At 36.2% G+C, this 13,791-nt stretch overlaps 2 protein-coding genes across 2 annotated transcripts; both read left to right on the forward strand.

Annotated features, from left to right (window-relative positions):
* The first annotated feature begins 2,545 nt into the window (after nucleotides 1–2,545).
* LOC149667054 (uncharacterized) lies at nucleotides 2,546–8,931 on the forward strand. The gene is made up of 4 exons (XM_089841465.1): nucleotides 2,546–2,739; nucleotides 2,815–3,009; nucleotides 3,381–3,459; nucleotides 8,887–8,931. The coding sequence occupies exons 1-4, from the start codon at nucleotides 2,657–2,659 to the stop codon at nucleotides 8,929–8,931; spliced, it is 402 nt and encodes a 133-aa protein (XP_089697591.1). The 5' UTR covers nucleotides 2,546–2,656.
* On the forward strand, nucleotides 3,860–5,756 carry LOC149667055 (uncharacterized). The gene is made up of 5 exons (XM_089841466.1): nucleotides 3,860–4,516; nucleotides 4,592–4,722; nucleotides 4,787–5,241; nucleotides 5,306–5,549; nucleotides 5,609–5,756. Exons 1-5 carry the CDS (start codon nucleotides 3,860–3,862, stop codon nucleotides 5,754–5,756), a joined length of 1,635 nt encoding a protein of 544 aa, XP_089697592.1.
* Nucleotides 8,932–13,791: the final 4,860 nt, after the last annotated feature.

Raw genomic sequence — 13,791 nt, forward strand, 5'->3', positions numbered from 1 at the left:
CCAAAGTTTATTAAATGATATCCTTTTAACACTCAATGTAAACAAGACGAAATACATTTGTTTCTCAGCCGGTAAACTGATAGATGTCAATGACAAACTATATATACATGGTTGTGCTCATCTGCCCAAATGTAATGCAAGCTGTCATACTCTTGGTAATGTTAATTCTATAAGATATTTGGGTATTACAATCGATCAACATCTCAAATAGTCTGAACACACACAAATCCTTCATCAGAAACTACGCTCTTGCTTATATAAATTTTACGAACTAAGATGCTTTTTGTCAATAAATTGGCTGAGAACGGTGTATTTTGCCTTGGTGCAGTCGGCTATCTCTTACGCAATAATTGGTTGGGGCTGTACTCATGCCACTTTAATTGAACCTCTGGAGATCCTTCAAAGAAAAATTCTACGGATCTGTTTAAAACGTAATAGATTCGAGTCCCGCTCCAACCTTCATAACGAATTCAGGGTATTTACTGTTCGGCAGTTATATGCCAAATCAATATTGCTATATACTTTTAAAACTTGAGAACAACTGAAACCAACTAATATTTATAACACAAGATTTGTAAAAGTAGGGAACCTTACGAATGTACTACTAAACAAGGATATATCTCAAAAAAATATTATTTATTTAGGTCCAAAACTATTTAATATGTTAAATATTGATTTAAAACTCTGTGACTCGTAGAAAAAATTTAAAACATCTATTATAACATGGCTAATTAACTTCGGTATTGATAACTTATACGAGAGAATGGAATTCTAATATACTAATCTAATAACCTAATGTATAGTTTACTATAAGGTTAAATTGTAAAGCTCTCCCCCGAATTTAAATTTTTGATCACAATAATACCAAATGGATCCTAGCCACGCACGAGCACTTGTGTTCATGTGGCAACAAGGATGATGTAATTATTATTATAAAAAATCAAAAATGTACTATTGAGAGGGCATCATTAAGTTAAATAAAATAAAAAAAAAATAAAATAAAATCAACTTGTTTGGGCATTTCATACTCCCTTTATTAAGGTCTTCCAATTTTTTTTAAAATGACGCACTAATTACTAGGTTTATGATGAGGAGTTTGACGAGCCTGTGGATCTCGAACAAAATAGTATATTGAAAAACAAGACGAAAGTGAAAGTTGTTTTAAAGGTAAAGAAATTCATTAGACTAATGGCAGTTCGACGTAGTCAACGTCATACCCTTCTATCACTTCGCTCAATTTCCAGAGAGAGGGATATACTGTTTATTTCCCTCTCTACTGCCACTACTCTATACATATATATCAATGGTTCTGGGCCTTGTGGGGGGGAATATTGGTTTAGTGAGAGATCCAAAAACCCCAACCCCCCCCCTTTTTAAATATACCATAAAATAAATAAAACAAGATGGTCGTTCAAGTTTCGTTCAACGGGGGTATGAAACGGGGAAGTCAGTTAGGTTGAGTTCAGTTTGTTAACTACCTTAATAATATTTCCTTATCTCTGGCGTTTTAATTTATCGTCCGTATTTACACTGGAGGAGTGGAATATTTGGGGGTTTTCGAGACCGAACCCTACCCCCTACAGCCTAAAATGGGCTAAAAATCGGCGGAAAAAGGCGAATCGTCCCTAAGTCAAACTATCATCCGCCATTTTTCCGCCGATTTCCCCCCCCCCCATTTTCGCTGCCCTTCCTACACGGGTAGGGGGTACGGCTCGGTCTCGAAAACCCTCAACTATTCCCCTCCTCCCCTATCCTCCTTGGTGGGAGCTTAAACTCGCCGAACGCGCTTGTAGGAACCAATCAGATGCGTGTTGTCTTTTCCCAGCAATCTTACTGGCTTAACCATTAGAAATTTTTAAAGTTTTTTTTAAGACCTATTGAAAATAAAGTCTAGAATTATTCCCTTATTTTTGGTGTTATGCTCCCTAGTTTTTATTTAAAATAATATAAGAATATTGATCAACTATGATTAAATACAGAAAAAACGACAGAATGAAAGCCCCAAATTTCCAGGAGAAAAAAGGGTAAACTGTGGTGAAAATAACCCAGACGCAGATGAACCCTGTACAACACATGAAGAAATAGTATGTTTCGCAATCCACCTTATTCCCTATCGCCGGAAGTTAGGCTTATGTCAGGATTCATGGAGGGGAGTAACGGGAAAAAATCATCAGTCGTCTGCTACAAAAGTAATGAATGGAGTTTTAAACATTATAGCAGACGACTGATAACTTTTTCCCTTTACTGCACCTCCATGAATACCGAGATAAGCCTAACTTCCGGCGATTCAAAAAGATTATTTTTTGGATTAATCTTAAAACTGAAAACAGATAAATAATGACGAAATTCTAAAGGAACCAGAGTTAATTGCCTGGTAAGTATCTTATTAACGGGAGAGATAATTATAGCCATGGATAAAAGCAAGGATAGTCGACTCTATAACATCGCTAAGGTAACTGATTTTAGAGGGTCGATGAAAGCTCCCCCTGGCAACCGTACGGAAAAAAGCGTCTGCTAAATTATAGTAGTATGCTACGTTGTTCAAGTCCAAGGCTTAGTTATTGAAAAGAAGAGCATAAACCCTGGGCGCTGCCATCATGTTTTTTTCCGTATGAGAAGAACCAGAGGCCGCTAGTGTTAGTATTTTGGTGCCAAAATGGCAGTGTCCCGGCGCTTACACGAAAACGGTCTAGTCGACTCTCCTTGTTTCCTCCATTATATAGCCATTTCAGTTGAGAGGTCAGGGCCTAGGCGAAACGTCACAGCCTACCTTAGGCAGTGGGTGGTCATATATTGAATTTTTAATAATTTTAGGGTAGCGGATAATCTTAAAGAAGGCATCGGAAGTTGTTCTAGAACCACGTTTGCTTTAACATACACTCTTCCGGATTTGCCAGATATTTTCATTTCTGAGGAAAAATACAAGGACCTTAGTTCTCGCGAAAAAATAACTGTGAACAAAGAACTTCTAAAGATTTTGTTCAGCGATTTAATCAAGAGATATGGGTTGTAAGTATTTCATTTATGCATAAGGGGGTGTGTCATATCCCCAGTGTTGTCAGACCTATTTGTGAGGCTGCTTCAGCATGGCCGACTGCGATTTCCTCCTTGGTCGGGAGAAGGAATGCCAACTACAGTCAGCCTCTACGTTAAAAAAACGTGGAGTTTCAAATGTTGCCGCTAGTATGCATCTGGCGGCAACATTTGGAACTAGCGGCGTTTTTACTCCTCGGTTTTTAACACAGAGGCTGACTGAAGCTGGCAGGCTTTTTGCCGACCAAGGGGGCAATCTAAGACTCAGCAAAGAGAAATTATAAACACGTTTTTGGAACTAAATCACTGAAAAAACTCTACACATCTAAAAATAATATCCGTTTTAGGTATCCACATCACAAAATCGTTGCAGAGAAATTGATAATGAAATACCCTCACTTAAAAACCCTACCCGGAGAAGGATATGTACGTATATTTACGTTTTTATGAAGGTTACACCGTAAGTTTATAAGACCTGATCCCAACATTGTCGAAGTAGCTCTCAGTAAGACTGCAGTTATATTATATGGGAACATATATTATAAAGTTATGGTGAATAGAGTAATGTCAGCTCTAAGTATGCAAACTTCATACCCTTCTATCTCTTAGCTCAGTGTCATCCCCCCTAACCAGGCGCGTACAGTATCCCCTCTTAAAAAAGCGTGCCTAGAGGGAGAGATACACAGTCTACTCCCCTCTCAACCGACACTACTCTATACTCATTTTGCGTTTATTTTTGGCGCATGCGCAGTCATGTTTTTGTATCATGCGCTCCCTTTCTTGCTCCATGTGCCATAGCGTTAAACCACGTTTGCGTTAAAAAGTCATGGATGTTGAAAAGGATTTGGTGAAGTTAAACATAAAGAAGTTAAGAGTTTTATGCACGAATTTGGGAATAAAATTCAAAAGCAAATCGAATAAGGCGGAATACATCAACGAATTAAAGAAAAAAATAAGCGAAAATGGTGAAAACGCTCTCAGAGCTCTGGCAGTGGCAGACGGCGTTGGAGATAAGCCTCGGTCATATAGTTTAGAACTTCCAGTACAAGTTCCAGATACAGATAGTGATGGAGCAATTTTGCAAAAAATGGATACTACTTTCAATTATTTTCAAGAATTATGTTCTAAGTGCAATAATGCAGAATGCTTATGTAAAAGAAAAGCTTCGACACCCATATCAAAGCCAGAAAAAAAGAAGAAACCAGAACTCTACTTAGGCACAGGGGTACGTAAGTATTTTCAAGGTTTGTTAAATGTTCTAGTTTTGAAAAGTGGGCATGCGCAACCTGACTCTATATCAAATTGGAATAAGGATCCTACTCCATCTACAATTCCAATAATTACAAGCGTAGAAGTTTACGATTATCTCATTCAAAGAAAGTCTGTGATAGACAATACCTCAAATAAGCATTTCAAAGGTTTTGAGAAAGCAGTCGCGCATCTTGAAGCCCAAGATATTGTTGGAGGGCTAGAAACTAGTCTTGTGAGTTTATTAAATTATTGTGTGGCCCAGTAATTTAATTCATGCTAATAATAGCTTTCTTTTTTATTGTAAAAGGTTTATAGCCAATTCTTATATATAAAGTCCAGATGTTATCCATCTATGAAGGCCGAGAGCTACCGAGTTGTTGTGGTACTAGACAGCCTAGATCGAAATATTTGTGGAGGAGCTTGTGAATGCACAATCGGGTACGTTAATTGACTAAAAAGTACTTAACCCTCTTACCTTAATAACAATATTAACCTTTTATAGAAAATCTGGGGCATGCAGTCATGTTGGAGCCTTGCTCTTATATGTGGAAAATTATACGAAGTTGAAAAGCGACGAATTTAAGGTGTCATGCACGTCACGACCTTGTGCTTGGAATGCTCCGAAAACTAGAAAAATGGTCTGCAAACCATTAACAGAAATAAGTTTCAACAGGCCCCGATTATATGTGGAAAAAAAGCAACAAACAGATACTATCATTTATTCTAAGTTTGACCCGAGGCTGCCAGAGGATAGAGTTAGTGATCCAGAGCGCTTAAAACAAGCTATTTTAGACCTTTCGAAAATTCATCCGAAAACAGGAACATTGCACTTTAGGGATTTAGAAAGCTCCATAGAAGAAACTCCTTCAAACGTGAACTTAGAATTAGAAACTACAGTTCAACTAGACGAAGAATTAGAAATCCATCACGATCTACAACAGTTAATTTATACGCCAGGTAAGATAATATTGAACCGTTGAAAATTAAGTTCTCAAATCCAAATGAATCATCTTTATTTAAGCTATGATATACCGTGATATGGAAGAAAATTTGCGTAATGATTTTGTTAGCCATCAAGTGGTCACTCAAGAAATAGTCGAGTTCATTGAAAATAAAACTAAAGAACAATCAACGAGCAATCTTTGGAAAGAACTAAGACGAGGAAGAATAACCAGTTCTCTATTTGGACGAATATTGAGTTGCCGAGAAAAAACGTTTCCCTCTTCTCTTGTAGATGCAATTTTAAATCCTTCAAAACTAGATAGGTAAATATTTCACAATAATAGCTGGAAATGAAAATAATTAGTTTTTTATTTTCATTTAGTTATGCCAGATTACCTCCTGCAATGGTACGTGGGCAAAAATTGGAACCCATCGCGAGGGAAACTTATGAAAAAAAAATTCAACGTTACTGTGGCAAAGAGTGGTTTGTCACTCATGGCAGAATATGCATTCATTGGGGCAAGTGGTGATGGCATAATCACAGACGCAACTGAAGATACAAAGGGAATATTGGAGATAGCATGTCCCTGCTCTATAAAGGGAACAGATATAACAAAAATGAAAATATACAGTGTAGTGGATTCCTTTCCCTCATTCTGCCTTCAAAAGAAAAATGGAAAAATTACATTAAGTAGAAAATCTCCTTATTACGCGCAGGTCCAAGGTGAAATGGCAGTGAAGAAATTAAAATGGGCTGATTTTGTTGTTTATAACGAGTCATCAGAGGATGGTATTTTCAAAGAAAGAATTTTATTTGACCAACCGTTTTGGGAGAATGAGCTTTTACCAAAAATATTACGGTTTTTTACAAAATACATAACACCTTTTCTGATAAATGAATTTGATTTATAGGTTGTAACTCAAGTTCCTAAAAATTACTAAAATGAAAGTTCCTGAAATAAAAGTCATTTAGAAAAAATTAAACTAAAGGTTCATAAATGTTTGCAAATAACAACATACAGCAAATATATCACTGCTTAATTTAGCTAAAGTGATTGGCATATTACCATCAAAAATATGAAATTTTTTAGTTCTAGCTATAGCCCTTTCTACATGGATTCTGAGTTCAGCTATTCTCCTGGTTTCAATAATTTCTTTTTCTGTAAATTGTGGCCGATCTTTAAGAAATGGTGGCAAATTTAAACCACATTTCTTTTCTTTAAGCAAGTCTTCAATTAAAAATCCTTTGTCCGCCATAACATTATCACCTTCATCCAACAATAATATGAGACCAGAATCTCTCGTTATTACTTTATCCGATACTCGGCCACCCCAACCATCAGATACGAATGATACCACACCTCCAGGGGTTATACCAACTTAAAATTTAAAAGTATTGTGACTTTTATAATTAGAGAAGGTCATGTTTTGAGTTTCTAATGATTTTGGACGTTCTATGAATATTTCTGTGCAATATATTATAATTCGGGTTTGTGGATATTTTAAAAAACATTGCGGCATATATTTATCGACCAAAGCTCTTGTAGGGAAGGGAAATAGTTCTTTTAGTTCCAACTTCATTAGCTTTATCCACGTACAAAATATCCGAGAATACGTTGCGCTGGAAATTTCAAACCGATCAGCAATGTCTTGGTGAAATAGTCCGACTTTAAGTCTCATCATAACTGCGAGAAATTCATCCTGCAGGGCAAGTTTACGAGTCCTCTTACTAGAAGTTTTGGTTTTTTCCTTCGCACCCCAATACGTCATTCTTTCAGCTTTTGGCTTTAGAAACCTTTGAAAAATAAGGAAATTGATTTATAAGCTCTTTTCAACGTCTTATTTTTAACAACTTACGTAAAAAGCCACATGAAAATGTTGAAACTTGGTAACCCAGTGTAAAATTTCGTCATTTCATCATTGTCTCTAATTTTATCAACTCCCCATGCCTTCTTCTGTAATTTCCGCATTAGTTCCTTATTTTCTTCCCGTAGAGTTCTGTTTTCAATTTCAAGATCAATGTAATCGGTCTGAGATCCTCTAGAACAATAAACTCTTTGTTGATGCAACACCGAAGCTGAATCTGTTTGAATGTCCTCTGTATCGTGAATGTCCATCTGTAAAGTTGCGGTACAAGAGACCTCCAATGTTTCTTCGAGACTTGTGACGGAGAATGGCGACAATATTTCATCCTGTATGTTCATGCCAGAATCCATATCTTCTATCGTGTCCTGTCTCACAAATTCTATTGAGTTATCAGTTACATGGATTGTTTCTTCCAAGCTTATATCTTTGCTACAATAATCGTGAAACTGCAGGGAGAGGTTCAGATGTTGTTGATGTACTAGTTTCTCTTTAAAACAGTTATAGTTTTCTTCCTAGAAAAATGTAACCCCTTATATTATTTCTGAACATGACTAAGGCTTAAGCGATTAAAAAATTTAACGAAATTTTCAAAACTTACCCTTTTTTACTTCTTTCCTGATACCGGATCGCCCTACGCTTAGCTTCATTAAGTTTTGCATTAGATATTTTCCTATTTGAAGGTATATTGAGTGATGGAATCCAATCCGGATCACTTTCTGAACATGACTAAGGCTTAAGCGATTAAAAAATTTAACGAAATTTTCAAAACTTACCCTTTTTTACTTCTTTCCTGATACCGGATCGCCCTACGCTTAGCTTCATTAAGTTTTGCATTAGATATTTTCCTATTTGAAGGTATATTGAGTGATGGAATCCAATCCGGATCACTTGGCTCCCAGCCTGGATAACCAGACACAAAATGCCGACTACACACCCGCGAACTTGGCAACGGTTTCCAATCTTTTCGATTAACTATTCTTGCACAAAGACGAGTTCTCTTTATAGGGATACGATGGAATTTAATATTTCGGGTTCCGAATTTGCTCCTACAACCAACAAAACTACAGCAAACCATTTTAACTAACAATATTTCGAGTTTAAAATGAAGTACTTAAATGCATCCTAGCTCTCCATAGAAAATAGCTGCTGTGAACGCCAAAAATGCGGGCCGAAAACGGAGAATGATACAAACACGGTTTGGCGCATGCGCATATTTCCCCCCTTTCCTCCCCGATTTTTAGCGCAAATTGTGTATTGTTAGAGGCCATGGATAGAATTAAAAAGTGCTGTTTTTACATAACCTACCTACATTATATTTCACAAGTTATTCAAGATACCAATACAGCCATATTTCTAATTCGCTCTGAGCTGTAAACATCAGTTTATGCAATATCTTGATTTATATAAATATATAACCCTCAGACACAAATTTTATATAACTATGTATATATTATTGGAGCTGTATGGTCCCTCGTGACCCTAGCTCGACGAAATAATGGAACAAAAATATATATATATTACCAGGAATTTATTAAAAATTTAAGACGGAATAGATATATAGCGCGCGTCTTAGTCCCCGAAGTTTAGCGCATGTCATAGATCCCGACTGATTCGGAGCATGGGGCTGGTCTTATTTTCTTCACTTAATGCATTGGGAAACGCACCTCGACACTGGGGTATGAGTCGGATTACAGTAAAGCTTTGGAGATATTTCTTCCGCCTATGTTTTTTCAATAAATTCTTCAAATTGCATAGTTTTAAAGGGATACTAATTTTTTTGAAATTACTTAACAGGAAATGTGGTACCAGTCGTTGCGTTCAAAATTTAACAAATTTTAAGATAGTGGATGATAACAGAAAAAAATATGGAAAGCAGTCCTATAAAAACATTCAGCATAAGAACGCAACACCTTCAGAAATCGACACCATAGTATCTATCGAAAGAGTTGAGGTAGTTATATATGTTTATAATCAAGCACTGTCTGTCCTGAAGAGATATTTTTATCGAGTTCATTTTAACTGTCAAAATAAAACAATCATAGGAGTTTGATTTCTTCCTATATGATAAGAAATCAATAAAAATAATCTCTTTATTCCCAGTATAAATTATTAGTCAATAGTTTTAAACTAATTAATTGCCTTTGTAGGTTGATGATATGGAAAGTTTCGAGGATGAGGACAGCATTAAAGCTCACAAATTAGTGATGGTCAATGAAATGAAAAAAAAAATGAAATTGACTGGGTAGTTATAGATACCAAAATGGATAAAACGTTTTCTCATCGGAGGCAAGATTTGAAATCTGAAGCTGTGGATATGGTTTTGCAGACATACCCGGCGCTTGCGGACGCTCGACAAGTATTAAATTAAACATTTGTAAAATCAATGCTATAGTATACTAATATTTTTCTCGTAAAGATTTCAATGGAATTCAAGCGGGTCACAAAAGTTTCAATTATTGAAAAACTGGATGAAACGCTTATAAAATACTCTGAAAAAATTTGGGTCATGGCAAAGAAAGAAGGGACCAATTTGAAAGCAGAAATCTTAGCTGAATTAAAAAAGGAAGAGAACGCTGAGACCATGCAAAGTAATATTCTGTTTTAAATATTTTGAAAATTATTTCATAATAACAATAATAATAATGCCAAGATAAAGTAATAAAAAATGTTTTAATTATATTTTATCATTTGTTAGGTTTGAAAAGATATCATTCAATCCTGCTAGTTGCAGTCCGGTTTAAAGAAAACCATGAAAATTTTTTTCCCTAAGGGTGACACAAGCAGGTATCCAAAAGTGCCTGTTCTTATTTACTCGGGAAACAAAATTTTATCTGACTCAAATTATGAGTTGTACATCGATAGAATCAAAGTTGCTGAGACTTCTTCATTTCAAATTGCAATAACAACGCTCATTGCCAGTTACTGGATTTTTAACATACAATACCCCGCCGAACTCATTGTTTTATTGAATTGTGCTACTTAGAGTTTACCTTTACAAAGTGTCCAGCGCAGGTCAAAAGACTTATCAAAGCATGTCAAAAATAAATGTTGATTTCAATTACTACAAAATTCGTTATTTCAATGAAAAGGCTTAATTATTTTGGATGAAGTGTTTTAAGATAAGTTTAGAAAATATATTAGTCAAACTAATTTAGGAACAAATACAAGATCCTTAATGATCCAGAAATACACCAAATATGTTCTTAAATTAAACCATTAACGGTTTAAATATTTGGCCACCAAAATCATTAAGGGACTAAACCTAAACCACTGAAGTATTGATAAAAACCTGAAACGTTCGTAATTTAAACCATTTGCGGTTTAAATCTGAGATTACCAATAACAAAAACGGTCTAAAACTATACCGACTGATGGATGGAAAAAATCCAAATGTTCTTAATTTACGCCATTACGGGTTAAACGTTATGTAACCAAAACCCATATGGGCTTGAAACTAAGCCACTGAGGGATTGATACAAAACAAAAACGTTCTTAATTTAAACCATTAACGGTTTAAATATTTGGCCACCAAAATCATTAAGGGACTAAACCTAAACCACTGAGGTATTGATACAAACCTGAAACGTTCTTAATTTAAACCATTTGCGGTTTAAATCTGAGATTACCAATAACAAAAACGGTCTAAAACTATACCGACTGATGGATGGGAAAAATCCAAATGTTCTTAATTTACGCCATTACGGGTTAAACGTTATGTAACCAAAACCCATAAGGGTTTGAAACTAAGCCACTGAGGGATTGTTATAAAACAAAAACGTTCTTCATTTAAACCATTCGCGGTTTAAATCTTAGGTCACCAAATCCTATAAGGGTCTAAAAGTAAACCACTGATTGATTGATTTTCTGACAAACTTGACCAAACCATGTGGGGATTAAATATAAACCATATTTTTTTACTCTGTACTTTTTTAGCATTGTCCAATGGTTGTGGCTGTCTCTTGATACCCGAGATTGATGGCAAATTTTTTAATGAACTTGGAGTAGGTGCGTTTGTAGGAAAGTAACGGTCTCGCTTTATGTATTTGTAGCTGTTTAAGAATGGACATTCCTCTTTTAGGTCATCTGGAATCTGGAAAAGCTTTCATCCTGGTAGTTTTGTTACATTTGTACATTTTCTCCTATCGCTTTCATTTCCAGTACAGTGATAACCATCATTTGAGAAAATAAATTGTCCACCGTCACATTCTGTGCAAGGTTCAAGAGATCCAAACGTCATGATATCGGAAAGTCTATGAGTAGTTAACCACCTAAAATATGGAGTGGAAATTAGGTCATTTAATTGGGTCGCCAGCCTTCTAGCGCGCTAGACTCGCGCGTGTATACTCGCGTGAGTCTAGCGCGGGGAAAACCGGTTTTTTATCCGGGGGGGTTTCTCTGAGTTCGTTTATTGGTCGAGAGTGGGGGTCACCAATTGATTAGGTCTTTGTTAATTGGTTAAAGGGTTAAGGGCGTGAACTTGTCTTTCTTTAGTCGTGACGTAATCGTCAGAGTTAAATTAGAGTTTGTCTGATAAGAGAGTGCTCTCTTTATCTCGGTTATTCGCCTTGAAGAGAGCAGTGACTTCTAATGGATATCTTCTCACACACTATGCGTTATATAGTGACGTATCAACGATTCAAACGGCGCGAGGATTTCCAATATATGGTCGCGTATCTTTTAGATCAATGCGCTATGTATACAATATGTTTCGAACACCGAGTATCTGAAAGTGGGAAAATCGCTCGTGTTACGAAGAAATGCCCGATGTTTAAAGATAGAGAGCCTCAAGAAAAAGATATCGAGTACCAGAATCAGGTGGAAATTTTGAAACGATTCATATTACCTAGAAGTACCATTATTTTGGAGGAATTAGATGATGGACTTTTATTTACCCGATTGGGTCACGGTATAAATCAAACAAGAGTTAAAGCCCCGGAAACGGATTCACCGGCGTCATTGTGTTTAGAAGAAAAAGCCGAATTTTACGGAAATGACTTTATAAAATACATACAGGAACAAATGAGTAAATTCGGTACTCCCGATAGTTTTTATCATGAACATTTACCCGTTTTATGTCCAAGTATATGTTAATGTAATCTTCTGTAAAACGTAGGAAGCGCTTAAGGTTGCTCTCGGTGTAGTGGTTAGCGCGTTTGTTCGCCAATCAATAGATCGCGAGATCGAACCCCAGTCTAACGATCACATCGAGTTCAACCTTTTATTTCTAAATAAAATTGGATAACGTGTAAATCCTCATTCATTTTTTAATAAAATATCAATTATGTCGGTCAATTCTTTTTTCGTTACTCTGTTAAGTGATAAAACTGATGAATATCCCGATAATTCACAATCGTCTTTCACGGTAAAATTAGGTAAACCAATTATTCTTTCAAACGAATGGGAAATTGGTTTATCGGAAATATTAACACCGAAAATTTCAACCGTAATAGACAATACCTGTAACTCTTTCGAAATAAAGGTACCTGAACGATATTTAACGAATGATGGCTGGGACGTTAGAAGAGTAGAGTTAATACCGCAAAAGTACGAAGGTTCGAAAGATAAAAATGGAAACGCCGTATTTTTTTCAATGCAGAATAAACTGGTGCGTGACTTAACCGTTCAGCTTGAAAAACAGAATTTTCCCGTGAAAATACAGGTTATAGATATGTCAGTCCCGACTGGGCCTCCTATCAAGAGAGTTAAATTATCAGTCGATGCTGGTCACCAGGCCAGGCTAGCTCCTGGCCCTCTGGCTCAGGTTTTAGGATTCGAAACGGACAAGTACATTACTGGAGAATACATTTGTCCCATTCCATTGTCTCAACAAGCTAGAAATATTACGATAAACTACACCAATAATTATATCGAGTTAAATTGAAAAAACTTTAAAACTTCAAAATCGTATGGTAACGGTAAAGATTCCTGAGGGACCCTATAGTGTCGACGCCCTATTGGAAGCTATGAATAGAGCGATACCCGAAGCTCATCAATCTCGGTTTAATTTCTCGTTAAACGATAACGGTACCGTTCGAATAATGACTGATAATGAATGCACCGTGCTTTTTAGAGGCGTTCGTAACAAATTAGGTTCTATGTTAGGATTCGGTGACCAAACTAATCGTCTATTAGGGTCTGCAAACGCCAACTTCAAACCAGATTTAGTCAGTCAATATTTATACGTTTACACTGATCTGATATACCCCCAGTTTATAGGCTCTGGTTTCAAACCTCTTCTACGCGTCATTCCCAATAAAAACGATACGTCGTAGAAAATTATCACATACGATACTATAGACTATTATCCTATAAGATCCAACGAAATTGAAACTATCAAAATTGACATTAGAGACGAAGCCGACGCTCCTATATCCTTTATATCGGATCGCATCATTATCAAAATTCACTTTAGACGACATGTCTGGACCTAATAGGTACGTGTCCTATTATCAGGATCAGTTCCTTGGATCTCCACCAGGTGTATTAGTGCAGAAAGGATTTGGATTAGGAGGCATTTTTAGGTCTTTGATGAGAATGTTAACTCCTCTAGCGAAACCGATAGCTAAGAGCGTGGGTAAAGAAGCTTTAGGACTTGCTGGAAGGTTTATTCAAGATTTGAGCGCTGGAGAAGAACCCAAGAGAGCGTTCAAAAGGAATCTAAAAATAGCGGGCTCAAATTTAATTCATAAAGCGGGTGAT

Source organism: Phalangium opilio, unplaced genomic scaffold (genome assembly GCF_054372755.1).
Source record: "Phalangium opilio isolate 3A_F unplaced genomic scaffold, DU_Popi_V2 ptg000060l_1, whole genome shotgun sequence".
NCBI lineage: Eukaryota > Metazoa > Arthropoda > Arachnida > Opiliones > Phalangiidae > Phalangium > Phalangium opilio.